Source organism: Mirounga angustirostris, unplaced genomic scaffold, assembly GCF_029215605.1.
Source record: "Mirounga angustirostris isolate CCGP_5_RB_7025 unplaced genomic scaffold, mMirAng1.0.hap1 SCAF_13, whole genome shotgun sequence".
NCBI classification, from domain to species: Eukaryota; Metazoa; Chordata; class Mammalia; order Carnivora; family Phocidae; genus Mirounga; species Mirounga angustirostris.
In genome coordinates this window covers 68,445,384-68,467,637 of record NW_026991721.1, presented here as the reverse complement: position 1 = coordinate 68,467,637, position 22,254 = coordinate 68,445,384, and the positions used below count along the sequence as shown (strand labels likewise).

Here is a 22,254-nt window from a genome sequence, read left to right as displayed (position 1 = left end):
TCTAAAGTTAATCAATCTTAAAAGTTTCAAAGATATGGTACATTAAAATATTATAACAATAAATATACTTTTGTTATATTTTTATCAAGAATCATATACATAATGCTGAATATTCTTGTATTTATTTCACTTACTGGAAGGTCTGGCACACAATAAATACAACCAGAGTTTCAAATGTGGCTCAGGGATTTATAAAAGTCTGGTAACATCTCCTTTAGTGAGAGGATATCTACAAAAGTCTGAGAATGTCTGAGCCCACCCATGGTGGTAAATCTCACCCAGGAGTTTAATGACAGATGAGTTGCATGATGGATTAACAGAAACAATATGAACATATAATTCTGCAGTACTAAGTTTTAACAGCATCATACCCTTAATCATCCTTATATTTTATTTAGTTTAATTGTATATTAGAATAAAAATTAATATGAACAAATACAACAATAATGAAGAGTAGCAAACTTTTACTGCAGAAATATAAATAAAATAGCTAAATTGAAGTGAAGTTTAAGTAATTTGTGTTTTAGTTCCTTCTATTGTAGAAAATAAGTATCATACAATGTGTTCTTGAGCATGAATTACTTTATGACAGTACCCTTAAAAAATTGACATTAATTCTTAATATTTAACAATAATTCATGAAAATATTAGTGAGAATATGTCATAAAGAACAACTAGCTTTTATGGAAAGCATGCCATGTGTAGGCAGTGAATGGTGGGAATTTAAATTAATTAGTCTTTCAGTCCTCACAATAATTATAAGCAGAATAGAAAGAGAAATAATTTATATTTTCCAGATAAGGATTATAAGGAGAGTTAAGAAATGAATTTAATTTGCCATATACTTAACTGTAAACTACACTGAGTTGAAAGCATCTTTCAATTAGATTCTTCTTTCATTAAGAGAGAAGTGTTTGCAAATGTATGTGTGAAATCACTTGGAAAGTGCCATATACTTTGTGAAACTACAGTGGTAGAAGGCATCTGTCAACTAGCATCTTCTTTCATTAAGATAGAAGTGTTTGGGATAGGGGTTAAGATGGTGGAGGAATAGGGTGACCCTAAGCTTGCCTCCTCCCTTGAATACAGCTAGATAATTATCAAATCATTCTGAACACCCAAGAAATTGATCACAGGACTGAGAGAACAAAGCTGCACTTCTACAAGCAGAAAACATGACCATCTCATGGAAATTAGGAACTGGGGAGAGTTGATTTGGGGGAGAAAAGAGCCACTGGCATTGCAGAGGGGAGAGAGCCCTGACTGTGGAGAGAGGAGGGAGAGAGAAAGAAGGAGAAAAGAGTGAAAACATGTGCAGGGGATTGCCTAGCTAGTACTTTTCCCCAAAACCATTTACTGGGAAAAAAGGAGTGTGTTTAAATATCACAAATATTTTTATAAGCAGCAAGGCACAGAATCTGAAGTTTCTGAGGTCAGCGCCATTGCCAGGGTCATGCCTGGCAAGCTGAGTGGTGCTCCAGCAGGGAAGAAGAGAGTCCTGGGGAGGAAGGCAGTGTGGTATGAGGATCCTCTGGGTTGCATGGGGAGAAACAGTTCCCCTGCTTGGAGTGTATTTGGTTGAGGTGATACAGCCTCTCAGTAGGCAAAAACCCGGCAGGCACCATTGAGCTGCCTCGCTCACCCGCCTTGGAACAAAGACAGGGTAGCAAACATTAGCGCTGGCTTTGTGCTATGATTTACCATAAACTCCAAACTGATGTGCCATCGAGTGACTGTTTTCTGAGACAAGCCATCACTGGCTGCAGTGCTGCAGACCCTCCCCCAGAGGATCATCATGGGGCTGTGCCACCAGGGTCTCCGAAGTTTAGAGTTTTGAAACACAGCCATGCCTGATTTGCTCATCCATCTCAAATAAGAAAAGCCCATAAATGTGGTATAAAACAGCAGTTTTCAGATATTTGATGATAAATAGCAGAGGAGAGTAAACAGAGAGAGAGGGAACAAATGAGGGGACTCCAAAGATGGTCTCATTTCACCATCTGGAGATTTCCAGACATAGCACAAAGAGGAGTTGCTCAGACAGCCCACTGGTCTCCCTGAGGAGACAGGGTTGGAAGTCAGGAAAGTCAAGGCAGCTGGAGTTCCCAGGACTGAGTACAGTTGAGGGTAGAGCTGCACAGAGGGAACACTCTAGAGAGCTCAGAGGGCCTACAGAGCTGGAGTCTACAGGTGAGTGCAGATCAGTGAATGCTTGCAGGTCAGGGAAAGAACCTCCCCAAGGAGCAGATGGAGTAGTACCTACAGTGCACACAGGGCTAGAGGTAGTTCCAGCCATCCTGAGTGGACAATCCTCACACTACAGGGGATACTTGGTAGAGTACACAAGAGGGTACCGCCCTGGTTGTGGGGAAATCCAGCCCCCATTAGAAGTCTCTGATTCCTTCCTATACAGTTTATTTTATTTAATTTTATTATGTTATGTTAGTCACCATACAATACATCATTGGTTTTTGATGTGTTCCACGATCCATTGTTTTCGTATAACACCCAGTGCTCCATGCAGTACGTGCCCTCCTTAATACCCATCACCAGGCTAACCAATCCCCCCTCACCCCTCCCCTCTAAAACCCTGTTTGTTTCTCAGAGTCCATAGTCTCTCATGGTTCATCTCTCCCTCCAATTCCACCCCCCCCCCATTTTTCCCTTCCTTCTCCTAATGTCCTCCATGCTATTCCTTATGTTCCACAAATAAGTGAAACCATATGATAATTGACTTTCTCTGCTTGACTTCTTTCACTTAGCATAATCTCCTCCAGTCCCATCCCTGTTGATGTAAAAGTTGGGTATTCATCCTTTCTGATGGCTGAGTAATATTCCATTGTATATATGGACCACATCTTCTTTATCCATTCATCTGTTGAAGGGCATCTCTGTTCTTTCCACAGTTTGGCTATTGCGGACATTGCTGCTATGAACATTGGGTTGCATATGGCCCTTCTTTTCACTACATCTGTGTCTTTGGGGTAAATACCCAGTAGTGCAATTGCTGGGTCATAGGGTAGCTCTATTTTTAATTTTTTGAGGAACCTCCACACTGTTTTCCAAAGTGGCTGTACCAACTTGCATTCCCACCAACAGTGTAAGAGGGTTCCCCTTTCTCCACAACCTCTCCAACATTTGTTGTTTCTTTCCCTGTCCATTTTTGCCATTCTAACTGGTGTAAGGTGGTATCTTGGTGTGGTTTTGATTTGGATTTCCCTGACGGCTAATGATAATGAACATTTTTTCATGTGTCTGTTAGCCATTTGTATGTCTTCTTTAGAGAAGTGTCTGTTCATCTCTTCTGCCCACTTTTTGACTTGATTATTTGTTTTTTGGGTGTTGAGTTTGAGAAGTTCTTTATAGATCTTGGATACCAGCCCTTTATCTGTAGTGTCATTTGCAAATATCTTCTCCCATTCTGTGGGTTGCCTCTTTGTTTTGTTGACTGTTTCCTTTGCTGTGCAGAAGCTTTTTATCTTGATGAAGTCCCAAAAGTTCATTTTTGCTTTTGTTTCACTAGCTTTTGGAGATGTATCTTGAAAGAAGTTGCTGTGGGCGATGTCAGAGAGGTTACTACCTATGTTCTCCTCTAGGATTTTGATGGATTCCTGTCTCACATTGAGGTCTTTCATCCACTTTGAGTTTATCTTTGTGAATGGTGTTAGAGAATGGTCAAGTTTCATTCTTCTGCATGTGGCTGTCCAATTTTCCCAGCAGTATTTATTGAAGAGACTGTCTTTTTTCCATTGCATGTTTTTTTCCTCCTTTGTCAAAGATTATTTGACCATAGAGTTGAGGGTCCATATCTGGGTTCTCTATTCTGTTCCATTGGTCTATATGTCTTAAAGCAAGGCTTGAAAGCCAGAGACTCTCCCAGAGTTAATCCTACCACCCACGCTGGCCCCATGCATGTTTTCAAGTCAAAGCAGCAACAGAGAGCAGTAAAGGAGATTTCACCCCCACACTGGGACAACAGGGGCCCCTTTCCGTAGTTCCTCTGGCCAAAAAAAAAGGGCTCTCTCTTGGGGCAAAGGTGCCCATGTCCCCTGCTGCAAATTCTACCCTTTCCCTGTTGGCACCCTTTGCAGCTTTGTGACTGGGGCTGACCTCAAGGCACAGCTGGGTGAGGGAAAGGAAAAAGAAAAGGATTTTCTCCCACACTTTATGTTTGCAGAGGCCTCTCTTCCTGGTCCTTTGGCTAGAAAGCGGGTGTTTGTGTTGGGACTTTTGCTGTATACTCCTGCTGTGCAGTTCAGAGAAGTGGGCCTTCCTTCCATCCAGTCAATGCCAGGAAAGAGAAGAGGAACAGGAATCCCACAAAACACAGTCCCATTATGGATAGTTTTTCAAGTGTTAACTTGTCTCCTCATTTCACATTCTATTTTTAACTTCTCAGAGTCCTCATATACAGAGTCCTTACTTTTGGTGGTCTGTTCAGAGTTTCTAGTTGTCATCTGTGGGTGAGATAGACTGTAGAGGATTTATTCCATTTTGACCAGTGCCAGAAGTCAACACAAAACTGTTAAGTATTCAGCAATTCTTGGAACCTTCCAAGAGATGAGGGTATCATCAGATTGCTTTAAAGAATCCCTAGGCAACACTCTGAAAGTCTAGGTGTAGTTTCTTTGCTACTACATTTTCACAGAAGTGAATTTAATTGCCAGAATATTCACTACTCAAGATTCTCTTGGAAGAGAGGGAGAGCAGAAGAGGAAGGGATGGAGGCAAAAGGGAAGGGGGAGAGACAGAGAGAGATTGAGTTTTCATTACACAAAGGGAAAAAAAAAAACTTTTTCCTTGGGGTGAGAACTCTTGGGATTTACTCTCTTAACTACTTTCCCATATATCATATTACAGTGCTAGTGCTAGTCATCATTTTTTACCTCAGATCCCTAGAGAGAATGATTTTAATGTCTGATTACTTTGCAAACTTCTAAGATCTAAGTCTGGAGCATTTTTTGAAATGAAATTTGAATGTTGGCTATTTGATATTTTGTGTGGTCAAGAACTGAGGTTTACACATCCCCCAAAATGTGGTGTGTGTGTGTGTGTGTGTGTGTATTTTTTTGACTATTATGTAATTTCCTTAAAAATACTTCAGTATCCAAGCTTCAAGTTCGTCTGTAACTACTATCACTCTGGTAAAATTTGTCTATATTCCTGGAATACTGTACTCATTATTGAGAAGTACTTACAGCAACACCGAGTCAAATTATACACAATTTATATTTTTCTTTTCAGTTAAAAGGAATTTCTGACCCATGAATCTGAACAGTAATGTAATTCTTTTTTTTAAATTCAATTTTATTATGTTATGTTAGTCATCGTTAGTTTTTGATGTAGTGTTCCATTATTCATTGTTTGTGTGTAACACCCAGTGCTCCATGCAATACATGTCCTCCTTAATACCCATCACCCAGCTAACCCACCCCCCACCCCCTTCCCTCTAAAACCCTCAGTTTGTTTCTTGGAATTCATAGTCTCTCATGGTTCATCTCCCCTTCCAATATTCCCCCCTTCATTTTCCCCTTCCTTCTCCTAATGTCCTCCATGCTATTCCTTATGTTCCACAAATTAGTGAAACCATATGATAATGGACTTTCTCTGCTTGCCTTATTTCACTTAGCATAATCTCCTCCAGTCTCATCCATGCTGATGCAAAACTTGGGTATTCATCCTTTCTGATGGCTGAATAATATGCCATTGTATATATATATGGACCACATCTTCTTTATCCATTCATCTGTTGAAGGGCATCTCTGTTCTTTCCACAGTTTGGCTATTGCGGACATTGCTGCTATGAACATTGGGTTGCATATGGCCCTTCTTTTCACTACATCTGTATCTTTGGAGTAAATACCCAGTAGTGCAATTGCTGGGTCATAGGGTAGCTCTATTTTTAATTTTTTGAGGAACCTCCACACTGTTTTCCAAAGTGGCTGTACCAACTTGCATTCCCACCAACGGTGTAAGAAGGTTCCTCTTTCTCCACAACCTCTCCAACATTTGTTATTTCTTGCCTTGTCCATTTTTGCCATTCTAACTGGTGTAAGGTGGTATCTCAATGTGGTTTTGATTTGGTTTCCCTAATGGCTAATAATGATGAACATTTCTTCATGTGTCTGTTAGCCATTTGTATGTCTTCTTTGGAGAAGTGTCAGTTCATGTCTTCTGCCCATGTTTTGATTTATTTGTTTTTTGGGTGTTGAGTTTGAGAAGTTCTTTATAGATCTTGGATATGAGCCCTTTGTAGTATCTTTCTCAGCACTTCCTCTCTTACTGTGTCTACATTATCATAACTTTTTGTTGGTGCTGTACGCTTTGCTTTTAATAATTTTTTTACATATTCCTTTATTTATTTATCCAAATATTTTGTTGTATCTCTCATGTCCCCAGGCTGGTGAATCATTCTTGGAATGTCCTATGAAGAGGACTGACATTGGCCATCCGTCTTGTTCATTCAACCATTTTGAGTCTATTTTTGTGTGTGGTGTAAGGAAATGGTCCAGTTTCATTCTTCTGCAAGTGGCTGTCCAATTTTCCGAACACCATTTGTGAAGAGACTGTCTTTTTTCCATTGGACATTCTTTCCTGCTTTGTCAAAGATTAGTTGACCATAGAATTGAGGGTCCATTTCTGGGCTCTTTATTCTGTTCCATTGATCTATGTGTCTGTTTTTGTACCAGTACCATACTGTCTTGATGATGACAGCTTTGTAATAGAGCTTGAAGTCCGGAACTGGGATGCCAGTTTGTGAGTTTTACAAAGGGAAGAGATAAGCTATTCTTTTTTTTCCTTTTTATTTTATATGTTATGTTAATCACCATACATTACATCATTAGTTTTTGATGTAGTGTTCCATGATTCATTTTTTGCATAAAACACCCAGTGCTCCATTCAGTACGTGCCCTCTTTATTACCCATCACCAGGCTAACCCATTCCCCACCCCCTCCCCTCTAGAACCCTCAGTTTGTTTCTCAGAGTCCATAGTCTCATGGTTCGTCTCCCTTCCCCTTCATTTTTCCCTTCCTAATATCTTCTTCTTTTTTTTTTTTAACATATAATGTATTATTTGTTTCAGAGGTACAGGTTTGTGATTCAACAGTCTTACATAATTCACAGTGCTCACCATAGCACATACCCTCCCCAGTGTTTATCACCCAGCCACCCCATCCATCCCACCCCCCACCACTCCAGCAAACCTCAGATTGTTTCCTGAGATTAAGAATTCTTCATATCAGTGAGATCATATGATACATGCCTTTCTCTGATTGACTTATTTCACTCAGCATAATAACCTCCAATACCACTCACGTTGTTGCAAATGGCAAGATTTCATTCCTTTTGATAGCTGCATAATATTCCCTTGTATATGTATACCACATCTTCTTTATCCATTCATCTGTCGATGGATATCTTGGCCCTTTTCATAGTTTGGCTATTGTGGACATTGCTGCTATAAACATCTGGGTGCACGTACCCCTTCAGATCACTACTTTTGTATCTTTGGGGTAAATACCCAGTAGTGCAATTGCTGGATAATATGATAGCTCTATTTTCAACTTTTTGAGGAACCTCCATACTGTTTTCCAGAGTGGCTGCACCAGCTTGCATTCCCACCAACAGTGTAGGAGGGTTCCCCTTGCTCCACATCCCCGCCAACATCTGACATTTCCTGACTTATTAATTTTAGCCATTCTGACTTGTGTGAGGTGGTATCTCATTGAGGTTTTGATTTGGATTTCCCTGATGCTGAGCAATGGTGAGCACTTTTTCATGTGTCTGTTGGCCATTTGGATGTCTTCTTTGGAAAAATGTCTGTTGATGTCTTCTGCCCATTTCTTGATTGGATCATTTGTTCTTTGGGTGTTGAGTTTGATGAGTTCTTTATAGATTTTGGATACTAGCCCTTTATCTGATATATCATTTGCAATTATCTTCTCCCATCTGTCACTTGTCTTTGGGCTTTGTTGACTATTTCTTTTGCTGTGCAAAAGCTTTTTATCTTGATGACGTCCCAATAGTTCATTTTTGCCCTTGCTTCCCTTGCCTTTGGCGATGTTTCTAGGAAGAAGTTGCTGTGGCTAGGGTTGATGAGGTTGCTGCCTGTGTTCTCCTTTAGGATTTTGATGGACTCCTGTCTCACATTTAGGTCTTTCAACCATTTGGAGTCTATTTTTGTGTGTGGTGTAAGGAAATGGTCCAGTTTCATTCTTCTGCAAGTGGCTGTCCCATTTTCCCAACACCATTTTTTGAAGAGACTGTCTTTTTTCCATTGGACATTCTTTCCTGCTTTGTCAAAGCTTAGTTGACCATAGATTTGAGCGTCCATTTCTGGGCTCTCTACTGTTCCATTGATCTATGTGTCTGTTTTTGTGCCAGTACCATACTGTCTTGATGATGACAGCTTTGTAATAGAGCTTGAAGTCTGGAATTGTGATTCCGCCAGCTTTGCTTTTCTTTTTCAACATTCCTCTGGCTATCCGGGGACTTTTCTGGTTCCACACAAATTTTAGGATTATTTCTTCCATTTCTTTGAAAAAAGTGGATGGTATTTTGATAGGGATTGCATTAAATGTGTAGATTGCTCTAGGTAGCATTGACATCTTCACAATATTTGTTCTTCCAATCCATGAGCATGGAACGTTTTTCCATTTCTTTGTGTCTCCCTCAATTTTTTTCATGAGTATTTTATAGTTTTCTGAGTACATATTCTTTGCCTCTTTGGTTAGATTTTTTCCTAGGTATCTTATGGTTTTGGGTGCAATTGTAAATGGGATCGACTCCTGAATTTCTCTTTCTTCTGTCTTGTTGTTGGTATATAGGAATGCCACTGATTTCTGTGCATTGATTTTATATCCTACCACTTTACTGAATTCCTGTATGAGTTCTAGCAGTTTTGGGGTGGAGTCTTTTGGGTTTGCACATAAAGTATCATACCATCTGCAGAGTGAGAGTTTGACTTCTTCTTTGCTGATTCGGATGCCTTTTATTTCTTTTTGTTATCTGATTGCTGTGGCTAGGACTTCTAATACCATGTTGAACAGCAGTGGTGATAGTGGACATCTGTGCCATGTTCCTGACCTTAGGGGGAAAGCTCTCAGTTTTTTCCCATTGAGAATGATATTGGCTGTGGGTTTTTCATAGATGGCTTTTATGATATTGCAATATGTACCCCCTATCCCTATACTCTGAAGAGTTTTGATCAAGAAGGATGCTGTACTTTGTCAAATGCTTTTTCCGCATCTATTGAGAGGATCAATATGGTTCTTGTTCTTTCTTTTATTAATGTATTGTATCACATTGATTGATTTGCGGATGTTGAACTAAACTTGCAGCCAGGGATAAATCCCACTTGGTCGTGGTGATAATCCTTTTAATGTACTGCTGGATCCTATTGGCTAGTATTTTGGTGAGAATTTCTGCATCCGTGTTCATTAAGGATATTGGTCTGTCATTCTCCTTTTTGATGGGGTCTTTGTCTGGTTTTGGGATCAAGGTAATGGAGGCCTCATAAAACGAGTTTGGAAGTTTTCCTTCCATTTCCATTTTTTGGAACAGTTTCAGAAGAATAGGTTTTAATTCTTCTTTAAATGTTTGGTAGAATTCCCCTGGGAAGACATCTGGCCCTGGGCTTTTGTTTTTTTGGGAGATTTTTGATGACTGCTTCAATTTCCTTAGTGGTTATAGATCTGTTCAGGTTTTCTATGTCTTCCTGGTTAAGTTTTGGTAGTTGATACATCTCTAGGAATGCATCCATTTCTTCCAGATTATCTAATTTGCTGGCACAGTGTTGCTCATAATATGTTCTTATAATTGTTTGTATTTCTTTGGTGTTGGTTGTGATCTCTCCTCTTTCATTCATGATTTTATTTATTTGGGTCATTTCTCTTTTCTCTTTGGTAAGTCTGGCAAGGGGTTTATCAGTCTTATTAATTGTTTCAAAGAACCAGCTCTTGGTTTCGTTGATCTGTTCTACTGTTCTTTTGGTTTCTATTTTATTGATTTCTGGTCTGATCTTTATTATTTCTCTTCTCCTGCTGGGTTTAGGCTTTATTTGCTGTTCTTTCACCAGCTCCTTTAGGTGTAGGGTTAAGTTGTGTATTTGAGACCTTTCTTATTTCTTGAGAAAGGCTTGTATTGCTCTATACTTTCCTCTTAGGACTATCTTTGCTGCATCCCAAAGATTTTGAACAGTTGTGTTTTCATTTTTATTTGTTTCCATGAATTTTTAAAATTCTTTAATTTCCTGGTTGACCCATTCATTCTTTAGTAGGATGCTCTTTAGCCTCCATGTATTTGAGTTCTTTCCAAATTTCCTCTTGTGATTGAGCTCTAGTTTCAAAGTATTGTGGTCTGAAAATATGCAGGGAATGATCCCAGTCTTTTGGTACCAGTTGAGACCTGATTTGTGACCTAGGATGTGATCTATTCTGGAGAATGTTCCATGGGCACTAGAGAAGAAGGTGTATGCTGTTGCTCTGGGATGGAATGTTCTGAATATGTCTGTGAAGTCCATTTGACCCACTGTGTCATTTAAAGTCTTTATTTCCTTGTTGATCTTTTGCTTAGATGATCTGTCCATTTCCATGACGGGGTGTTAAAGTCCCCCATTATTATTATATTGTTGTTGATGTGTTTCTTTGCTTTTGTTATTACTTGGCTTCTATAATTGGCTGCTCCCATGTTAGGGGCAAAGATATATACAATTGTTAGATCTTCTTGTTGGATAGACCCTTTAAGTAGGATATAGTGTCCTTCCTCATCTCTTAGTATAGTCTTTGGGTTAAAATCTAATTCATCTGATATAAGGATTGCCACCCCAGCTTTCTTTTCATGTCCATTAGCATGGTAAATGGTTTTCCACCCCCTCACTTTCAATCTGGATGTGTCTTTGGGTCTAAAATGAGTCTCTTGCAGACAGCATATTGATGGGTCTTTTTTTTTTATCCAATCTGATACCCTGTGTCTTTTGATTGGGGCATTTAGCCCATTTACATTCAGGGTAACTATTGAAGGATATGAATTTAGTGTCATTGTATTGCCTGTAAGGTGACTGGTACTGTATGTTGTCTTTATTCCTTTCTGGCCTATGTTATTTTAAGGCTCTCTCTTTGCTTAGAGGACCTGTTTCAATATTTCTTATAGGGCTGGTTTTGTGTTTGCAAATTCCTTTAGTTTTTCTTTGTCCTGGAATCTTTTTATCTCTACTTCTATTTTCAATGACAGCCTAGCTGATATATGTTCTTGGCTGCATAGTTTTCTCATTTAGTGCTCTGAATATATCATGCCAGTCCTTTCTGGCCTGCCAGGTCTCTGTGCTTAGGTCTGTTGCCAATCTAATGTTGCTCCCATTGTAGGTTACAGATCTCTTGTCCCGAGCTGCTTTCAGGATTTTCTCTTTGTCTCTGAGACTCATAAGTTTTACTATTAGATGTCAGGGTATTGATCTATTTTTATTGATTTTGAGGGGGGTTCTCGGTTCCTCCTGGATTTTGGTGCCTTTTTCCTTCCTCAAATTAGGGAAGTTCTCTGCTATAATTTGCTACATTATACCTTCTGCTCCTCTCTCTCTTTCTTCTCATTCTGGGATCCCAATTATTCTAATATTGTTTCATCTTATGGTATCACTTACATCTCGAATTCTGCCCTCATGATCCAGTAGTTGTTTATCTCTCTTTTTCTCAGCTTCTTTATTTTCCATCATTTGGTCTTCTATATCACTAATTCTTTCTTCTGCCTCATTAATCCTAGCAGTTAGCACCTCCATTTTTGATTGCACCTCATTAATAGCCTTTTTGATTTTGACTTGGTTAGATTTTAGTTCTTTTATTTCTCCAGAAAGGGTTTCTCTAATAACTTCCATGCTTTTTTCAAGCCCAGCTAGTATCTTTAAAATCATCATTCTGAACTCTAGTTCCAACATCTTACTAATGTCCATATTGATTAGGTCCCTGGCAGTCGGTACTGCCTTTTGTTCTTTTTTTTGAGGTGATTTTTTCCATCTTGTCATTTTGTCCAGAGGTGAATAGATGAATGAGAGACCAAAATGCTAACAGGGTAACAACAACCGCAGAAAAATATACAGTAAACAAATCAGAAGAGACCTAAAACCGGGGGATCAGAAAGGGAAAGAAAGAAAAAAAAAAGAAATGAAAAAGATAAAAAAAGAAAGAATATGATCAAATATTATCAGGCTGGTGCATAAATCAGTGCCACACACTAGATTTTGGGTGTATTTTGGTTTGTCAGAGGAAACTGCCTCCAATATTTTAAAGAAAGAACAACTTATATATGTAGAAAAATAAGAGTAAATATGATGAAGGGATGGAATATGACTATAAAGATGAAAATTATAAAAGATTTTATAAAAGGAATTGATAAGAAGTTGGTTGAAAAAAGAAAGAAGAGGAATTAAAAAAAAAAAAAAGGAGAGAATGTGATCAGGCAGGAGACTAGAACAAAGCCATACACTAGAGATTTAGGGTCTATTTTGTCTGTTAGAAGAAACTGTATCCTAAAATTTTAAAAAGAGAACAACTTATATATACCAAAAATAAGGTTAACTACTATGAAGGGATAGAATATGATTCTAAAAATGAAAAATAAAAAAAATTTTTTAAAAAGGGATTGATAAGATGTTGGTTGAAAAAGGGAAAAAGAAAAAAAAGAAAATTAAAAAAATTAACTTTGAAAGACTAAAGCATCAGAGGAAAAAGAGCCATGAATTCTATATGCTGTATTCCCCTAGTGCTGCCATTCTGCCATTCTCATTGATCGGTAAACTTGGTCTTGGCTGGCTGTTCTCGCTGATCTTCTGGGGGAGGGGCCTGTTGCTGTGGTTCCCAAATGTTTTTGCTGGAGGCAGAATTGCCGACTGGGCTAAGTAATCCACTCGGGTTTGCTCTCGGGAGCTTTTGTTCCCTGCAAGCTTTCCGTTCAGCTTTGGAGGATGAGAGTGAAAATGGCAGCCTCCCAGTCTCTGCCCTGGAGGAGCTGAGAACTCAGAGCCTCGCTTCTCTGAGCCCCCAGAGAAAAGCAGTCAGTCACTCCCACCTCCCCGGTCTCCGTCGCACTCTGTGCTCAACTGTCCTGTGACTGAGCATTTCTATCTCTGGCACCCGACCCCATGTGGGGTCTCCAAACCGAGCAGATCCCTGTGGTGCACTCCCACACCGCTCCTCCAGGGGGAGGAAGAGGAGTCTCCTCAGATCTGCCGCTTTTTGGGTCCCTGCTGGAGGAGCAGTGGCCCTACTGTGCCATGGATCACGGTTTATGGCAACCCCCAGCTGAGAGCCCATGCCCCAGCTCTGTCTCTGCAGCCGGCTTCCCCACTCTGATACCTGGGAGCTCTGCCGCACTCAGGCACCCCCAGTCCACACTGTCCCAGTGAGAGTCCCAGCCCCTGCTTAGCCACTGGAGTGACGTCCGTCAGCGGAGCTGACTTCTAAAAGTTCCGATTTTGTGCTCAGCTGCTCTATCACTTGACAGAAGCGGCGGATGGAGGCCCCCTCCCCCGCCGTTTATCCACCCAAATATCACCTCAGATTCACTTCATCCTACCTTCCAGAAAGTGGTTGCTTTTATGTTCAGAGAGTTGCTGCTATTCTTTCTTCGATCTCTGTTGAGTTCATAGGTGTTCAGAATGGTTTGATCCCTATCCAGCTGAATTCCTGGGACCAGACATATTTTAGGTCTCCTACTCCTCTGCCATCTTGCTCATATCCCAAGATAAGCTGTTCTTGAGGTCTTGTTATAACGTGTCCTAATCTAGTCCAGTAAAGAGAGAGCTGATGGAGGAGGGACTTAGCCAGATGAATGGAGGAAGAAGAGATTTCCACAGTGACACTGGGTTTTGACAAGAACTGTCTGGAAGGAGAATTCTCTGTGCTTTGCATTCATCCATTTAGCTAGCTTCCACACCCATTTAGCTAGCTTCCACACCCATGCATTCTTTCACTTTTAGGAAGCTCAGATAGCAAATGAAAAGTGCACATATCCCACACAATATAATAAAATAGATTACTTTTATTTCAATAAAATAGAAAAGACAATAGTGCATCCTTCACATTGTCACCACTTTAAAAAATAATACAAATATATCTCCTGAAGGTAAGGTGAAGTTCAAGTCCATGAGGTATAAGTGACTTTCCCCATTTGAGAAGTCACCAGTATAGGATCCTCCCCAACTGTTAAAATTCCCAAGACCTTGGTCAAGTTTGTGAGCTGTTCCTGATCATTTGGGTCCATAGCAAATGAAAGGTCTGAGAGGGCAAGTAAAGGAGCATGAGAGTAAATTACAAATGACAGAGCTTTGGGCAACATTAACAAAGCTTACTGTACCACATTCATAATCTAGAAACACCCCTATCCAGCCCTGGGGTCTTTGGATGTAGTGGCACAATGGTGGGGAGGCAGAGAAGAGGTGGCAGATGTCATCCATTTGGATGCACAGAAGTAGAAAGATACCCTCAGAGTTGAGCAGCATACCATTGTGATTTATCCAGGATTCCTTGCAAAGTCCTACAATCCAGTTATGAGAGTTTCCCACATCCACCTCCCAGTAATGTTTGCCAGAGGTGAAGGTCTGAGCTCCCCACAAAGGCATGTATTGTGGACTTGCTGGACTGTGGGGCATGTCTTGATAGTCAGGACTGCATTGCAAGTGTCTCAAGTCTTCAAACAGAGCCACGTGATAATTGCTTATGTTACGGTCCAATGTAAGATACACTTCAGTAAAAAGAAAACAGTGAAGTCAAAGAACAGAGTTTAAAAGTTCTGTGGACAAGTGCAGTAGTCTTCTGGAAAACGCCAAACAAGCACAGCTCTAAAACCAAACGAAACTGGTTTGTTTTGTTTCCTGAGAACACTCCCACCCCACCATGGCCAGTTTCAATGTACTTACCACTTAGTAACTCATGATAAAATTCTGGAACATGTAACAATTAGCTTTCATGACAGAGTCCATACTAACTGTTCCAGAACACTCCTTTATCACAAGTTACTATACAGAGTGTGTCACTGGAAATTCAGAGACATCAGCAAGGGCTCCTTGCCTATTTACAGAGCAAGTAAATGTTTATTCATAGAACTAGATGAAAGACAGTTTTGAGAATACAGAAACATGTAGGATGTCAGGCTCTGGTTTTATTTTCACTAGCTTGTTGAAAATTTAGGAGCTTGCTCATAGATGCCAAGTAAATACCAATATGGCCCTTCACTTGCTTAAGTCTTCTCATTAATCAACTAGCACAAAATAAAATAAATATAACAGTAATAAATGTATTACATATCACTTTAAAAATATGATATTGCTTATTAGTTCTAAATAGTGATCACCTTGCTCAAACATGAGGACAAAACATGTAAACAAGCCAAGGTGAAATAAACTGAAAAGCCATATTTACCTTTTTTTTTTAGAAGTGGTTTTTCTCTCTGAATTTCTAACTCATACATTGTGAAATCCGAATCCAACTTATCCCATCCAAGGCCTGCTTCTCCTATCTGCCAGGCTCACCATCTACACCTGTCCCTCCACACAACGAATCATATGTTCCATTTGTTTTCTGGTTGTTCCTATTGTTTATAAAGATACTTTTATCCCTTTTTAAAAATCTTGTGATTTTTCAAATACATTGCTTAAATTATATTTTTAAATAAACATTTAAATAACAACTAAAGGTGCTTCTAAGAATCTAAACATCTACACATAACCATAGTTAACAACTACAAGTTGAAATACACTGAATTAATATGTAGTTTTAATGCCATGTGCTTTCAGTGTTTTAAACTCACTGAAAATTATCATAAGGAAACTGTCATATTCAATTGTTTTTGACTGACTTCAGAGAGATTTTACTTGTTAACTAACAATAAAATATAGTTAGTTATAAGGGTATTCATATTTACCTGCTTTCCTGTTCCTTGAAAAGACTAACAGAGCAATGAGGAGAGGTCCTCCAGGTGTATCTCCTCCTGGAGGAAATAGTGAGGTCTCACCAGGGTGCCCCCTCTCACCTCGGAAGTTGTTAAGCCTTTTGGACATCCCTGTGATGGTCCATGAGCTCAGCTGAGGGTTCACAGGCTGGGGAATGTGCAGCTGCATTAACTGACTCCTGCAAAGAAAAAGAACCACTTACTAACATGTCCCGAGGTATCATAAGCAATCCCTTGGAGATGCTCCATCAGAATCCTCTCATGTGCAAAGGGTGTGAATTCAACTCCACAAATCGAGGAATACTGCAGTTGTTTTTGCATTTTATAATTAGCTACCCTGCTCTTACCACTCCAATCTCAGTAAGATATGTCACTTCACTCACAATTTATCTCTTTCTTACTTTCAGCTTCCCTAGGGGAACCACATAGCCATTTTCTTTTAGGTCCCCAAATCCAATAGGTGCCAAAATTTTGGAACTTGCTGCCTGGTACATATGGAGCCTAAGCTCTGTAGGATGCTCTATCCTGGGGACTTTCCCTGTCCCCTCTTCTCACCATCCTTCCACCTGCTGCCTCTCTGAGCTTATTTGCCTTTCCCATAGAAGACCTGGAATAATCCTCAAATAATTAGGATTTTGAAAATTAGAGACAGGAAAAATAATTGTCCTTTGGCAACTTCTGCATTAAGCCTTGCAGCTGAAACCACATCCCTCTCAACCCTCACTTTTACCTAAGGGTGGTCAATATAAAACCTAAAAGTGTTTAGATAAAACTGCATTTATTTCTAAATGCAGACAGAAAGAAACTTGTCACAAAAAGGTGTATGTCCATCTCAGCAGAAATAGCCTGACCACTGTCACCATAAACCAACTTGAATAGAGGGGCAAACTTACCTTTTCATGATGTCTCCCAAATCCTGTGAAGAGAAAGAGAGGAAGGCTTAGCTTTGAGCTCAAGATATCTTTAGTCTAGTCTGAGGCTATGAGACTGGACTGGAAAATTCTATATCTCTACTTTTCTTTCTTGGGTAAAATCATTTGCTCTTTTCTTTATCCTTATAAAGATGAAACTCAATCTTACATTTGCATACAGTTGATAAAATCATGATAAAATTTAAAACAGAGGATGTTCTTAGAATAAACAGTTGTCTGTGTTTGTTCTAATCTATGGAGAAATTCACAGAGGTTTCCCCAAAGTTCTTATGAGGGTGTGTGGGCTCCAAATCTACAATTTCAAAATAGAAAGAATGGATACACCCAACATTTCTACATATTGACAAGTCCAGATACAGAATCGAATGATCTATTCCTAAGCTGTTCTTTTGCAGTTGGTTAGAAACTGAAAGTTTAGTAGAAGAATTGAGAAGGAATTTTTTTTTTCCTGGGTCTGTTCCATGAAGTTTTCTACATAGTTTTGCTTCTGTATAAGGTGAATGTGACCCTGAGCCTCCAGGTTATACTGAAGGAACAAAGCCTGCCATCACAAAGTTAAAAGAGGCAGAATTTGGACTTTGGAAACAGGAAAATAATGGAGGTCCAAGGGGATACAGACTTCAGTGGACATAAATGATTTCTGAGCAGGCTGGTATTCAACACCCTGACATCTTTCCTCAGTCCTTACCTGGAACAGGTCCACATCTGTTTCACAGCACATTTCCTCATACATTTTTCTCAGGAGTTTCCCCATGTGACGCATTCTCCCTACATTTCTCCAGAGTTGATTAAAAATTATCTTGCCTTCAACTGCCAGGTGCTCTAAATGTTTTTGCTTTTCTTCGTGGAGATATTGGTATACCTTAGGATATTCAGCCCTGATCATCATCATCCATAGATTTACAAAACCCTGAAATGACATTGGTTTAATTTGGTCATATATCTGAATGTTTTTATTCTTCTTTCATTATCTATGGTCTGTGTGCTCTGTAGTGTTCTTTTCTTAGTCTTTTTGGGCTGCTTTAACAAAAATGCCATAGACTGGGTAGCTAACAAACATAGAAATTAACTTCTCACCATTCTATATGCTGGGAAGCCTATGAGTGGTGCTGGCAGATTTGGTATCTGGTGAGAACCCACTTCCTACATAGCCATCTTTTCACTGTGTCCTCAAATAGCAGATGGGGCAAGGGACATTTCCAGGGCCTCTTTTAGAAGGACACTTGTCCCATTCCTGAGGACTCTGGCTTCATGATCTAATCACCACTCAAAGCCCCCACTCCTTTTATCATCACCTTGGGGGTTAGAATTTGAACACACAAATTATTATCTGAAGCAAATATTCAGATTATAGAAACACTACATACAGCTTTATGTCTTTCTCCTTCCAAGAAGCCACACATTTGGTTTCTTTCTTACTTTTTCCACTCATTCCTTTCCTTCTTTTTCATTTATTTATTTGCCTGCACCATTGCTTCCAATGACTTACCCTCAAACTTCCATGTTTTCATGTAAAAATAGAAAGTTGAGATCAATTTTTTATTGTTTCATATAATTCATAGTATCTAAATCATAATCCATTTTCCTCAATGCTCATACTCATAAACTGACTATCTGCTCTCAGCAAAAAGCAACAATTGACTTCCTTAGGCAAACAGAGGACATCACACATGATCTTTCTAAATTACCTTCATTTCCAAAACACTCTTGTTTCACCAGAGCCTGGCTCTGCCTACCTCGGGACCACACCCACCTCCTCTTGACTGGTCCACCCTGTTTTGTCTCCTTAGAGACATTATCATCTAGATTATAATTCTACATACTTGTTCTTGCCTCTCCTCTGTCTCCTACATCTGTGTCTCCGTACCCCTTCTTCTGTGGGTCTGTCTCTAGTTCACGCTCTCATTTGGCCACTTTTTCTCACTCTCTCCCCTTCTTTTCACACAGCCTTTAAACATATGCAGATTTACCAAATCATTTTGGAAAAATCAACATTAAACATTCTTGTTAAAATGACTTTATCTAGCTTCTATGCTAATACTTTCATTTGCCATAAAAGCCAGACTTATTGACCAAATGTGATCAAACACACTGTGCCCATGGGTGCAATTTTCAGTTATTCATCCAAGCAATGACTCCTTGCTTCTGTTTCCTACTCTTTCCTGAATTACACAGTTCAACTTGCCAAGAACCTATTTTTACTAAATCCAAATAATATAATTCATTCTTATATTACTTCACCCTCTTTCCACATTTGACATTATTTCCTACTCATTTCTTTTACTAATCCCTTCTGTCTCCTGCTCCAGAAAGCTCTGTTCTCAGAGAGGTGCTCATCCCACATCTCCCCCACCCCTGGCCAGCTCCTCAGATCTCTGCCCAGATGTAACCTTGGCCATGGGTCTTCCATCGCCAGCATACATTCCCCAAGCACGCACTCTTTATACCCATTTTTTATTTTACCCAAGCACTTCATAAATGTGATATATCATAAATTTTACTTTTTAAATTTCTGGATCAAGTTCTTTTACTGATTATAAACTCCTGAGGTCAGTGATTTGTTTTCTCTTTTTGCCCATTCCTGTATCTCTTTGTTGGCCTAGAACAGTGAGCAACACATCACAGGTTCTCATATGAATGAATGATTCATTAGAAATCCATCCTAGGGGTGCCTGGGTGGCTCAGTCAGTTGAGCGTGGGACTCTTGATTTCGGCTCATGTCATGGTCTCAGAGTTATGAGATCAAGCCCTGTCTCAGGCTCTGTGCTCAGCATGAAATCTGCTTGAGATTCTCTCTCTCCCTCTGCCCTTCCCTACCACTCCCCACCCCTGCTCACATGCTCTCTCTAAAATAAATAAATCTTAAAAAAAAAAAATCCATCCTAAACAATCAATATAATGTTCTTATTCCCCTTTGGCATTCTCATAGCAACATGTATAGATAACTGTTTAATGAATTTTTATTCTCTAATATTGCCTTTTTATATATCTCCTTCAGTATTGCTCGAGTTCTTTAAAAAGAAAGGTGTAGTTTTCTTCTTCAGATTCAGGTTCTCAGTTCCTCTTCATGAATCAACAAATGACACAATCCAAATCCTTAGTTAGGCATTTGTATTCTTGACCTGGGCATAATGACATTTCTAGCCACACCTCTCATCACCGTCTGTCTTGTACCCCATGCACTAAACTGTAGGAGCAGTGGGCAGGTCTCAAACAATTTCATGGGTTGTCTGGTTTGTTTCATCTTTACTTCTCTTGTCCCTCAGATCTCTCTGCCATCAATATCCAGGAAATTACAAATTCTACTATATGCAAGCATCACATTGATTTTTACTTGTCTGAGAAGCTTTTCTTAACATTCAAAGATTGCTAAGTTCCTACTGAACTCTGTATTTACCTCCATCCCCGTGATCATTGCATTCTGTCTTGGGATAGTGCATTTTCTTATCCCTGATGATGTATTAGTGGTAGATATTGTTTTATCCAGAAAAATCAGGAAAAGTCTTTTGGTTACACAATGGGCTTAGTGTGTAATCCTGCACTGAAGGTCATGTTTTCCTGTAGAGAGATATACATAGTTCTTTTTCTGATTACCTGCTTAGGGGGCATTATGATTTAATTTAAGTTATTCCACTGTCAGTTACCATCGTATCTGTCCCAAGCTGGTTCCAAGAGAAACAGGGCCTACTGCTTACCTGCCATACTCTAAATAAGTTTTATTCTTTGTTTAGATTTTGCTGATTTTTCTGTCTGCTTTTCCAAATAGACTTCTTTTGCAGCAGAAGTTTCTCCTGTAAAAGAACTACAAATTTGAGCACTAGAAAAGCAAATATAGCACATTTCACATACTTCAAAAAGTGATAAGGGGATAGGTGTGAGAAAAATAAAAAATAAAGAAAGCAGATACGTCAGTGATTTTCCCTGGGAACACTAAGAGTCAAATCTGGGAGATTGACCCAAAATAGAGTTCCTGAATTTGGAAAACGCAATCCATTATCTGAGGAATCCAGTACTTACATTATATGTAACATGGACAGTTTTCAGAAATGAATCCTGATTCATATTTAATTTTGAAATAATGGCCATCACTTTTTCTATGACCTGATTAGAATACATTGTTTTTAAATCTCCTGTCACTGGAAGATGCTCATTTTCATCATGGTAGAAGTAGCCAGTGACTGCCACTGCCTCTAGAGAATACCCACCCTGTTAGTTACTCTGAAATACCAACACCTCCCTCAACTCATCATCATTCCTCTCCCTTATCCCAACAGAATTTAAACTTTAGGGGAGCAAAGAGGTTTGTCTAATTTCTTCAGTGTTGTATCCCTAGTTTTCAGAACAGTTCCTAGCACATGGTATTCTGAAATTCTATTTGCTTGAGGATTAAGAGAAGAAAAATAAAAATCAACAATTTTTGCTCATTGCCTGATAAGACACAGAGCATTTCACAGAAGCAGTACTTACCCTGCACTGCTGATATTGGTACACAGCCTGTGATATTGGTGAGTGTCTGTGAGTGGCATGCCTTTGGGAATTGGCACAGTGCAAGCACAGTGGGCTCTTGTCAGTTGGACAGAAGAGGTCCTTTACTACTAGGTGTATCCTACAGACTTCCTTGGCAGAGTTCGGTAACTGGCAGGCAACTGATTCATTGGAAACATGAACTTGTTTTGCAGCAAAAATAATGCTTTTAAGTCTGTTCATGGAGATACTGCCCTGCACACAGGGCAGCAAGGAGGATGCTGAGTATCTTCCCACAAGAGGCAGAGACAAGGAGTACAAAAGTTGTGCCCACAGGTAAGGGTGAAAGGGTCTGTGAAATAGTCCTTGCAGATGTAGCAGATAAGCTCACTGGGAACATTCTGCACAAAAGTAGAATTCATGTTTCTGAGGAAATAAAAGGAAAGGGAAAGTGAATTGAGTTAAGCCTTCTCTCACTAATACACACATGCACAATTGCAGCATAGGTGGTGCTGAGAATAAGATGGTGAGGCAGAAGGAGAGTCCTCCAGACTGATAGCCTGCATGCTTGTTTTCCAGCCATGCCCTGTAGCCCTGCTTCTCAGTTCCCATTAGAAATTCAGGATTTGTCAACTGTGTTGTCTCCTTTACAAAGACAAATACATCAGAGGTTCTGGCTCATCCTTAGTCATAGTCAGGGGGCCATATTTTGTCCAAAATTATCACACTTTTCCTTTATTTTTCTCTCTGTGATTGGCTAGCATAAGGTATTTGCTCCCATTCTGACCAGTGGAATAAGAAAAACTCCTAGGAGAGTCTAGAAAAATATTTCTTGCTCTAGAAGAAACATGGAAGAAAAATTTGGGTTTGTTGTTGTTGTTGTTGCTGTTTTTGTTTCTGGACATGACTTGTATACAG

General features: G+C 39.5%; 1 protein-coding gene across 1 annotated transcript; it reads right to left on the bottom strand.

The window, feature by feature from the left end:
• Positions 1 to 11,937: 11,937 nt before the first annotated feature.
• Positions 11,938 to 21,758, bottom strand: LOC123856533 (tripartite motif-containing protein 77-like). Its single transcript, XM_045892706.2, is given in 7 exon segments — positions 11,938 to 14,734; positions 16,022 to 16,119; positions 16,834 to 16,856; positions 17,561 to 17,782; positions 20,568 to 20,663; positions 21,340 to 21,581; positions 21,584 to 21,758. Coding segments are annotated over 7 exon segments (1,350 nt in total). The 3' UTR covers positions 11,938 to 14,240.
• Positions 21,759 to 22,254: the final 496 nt, after the last annotated feature.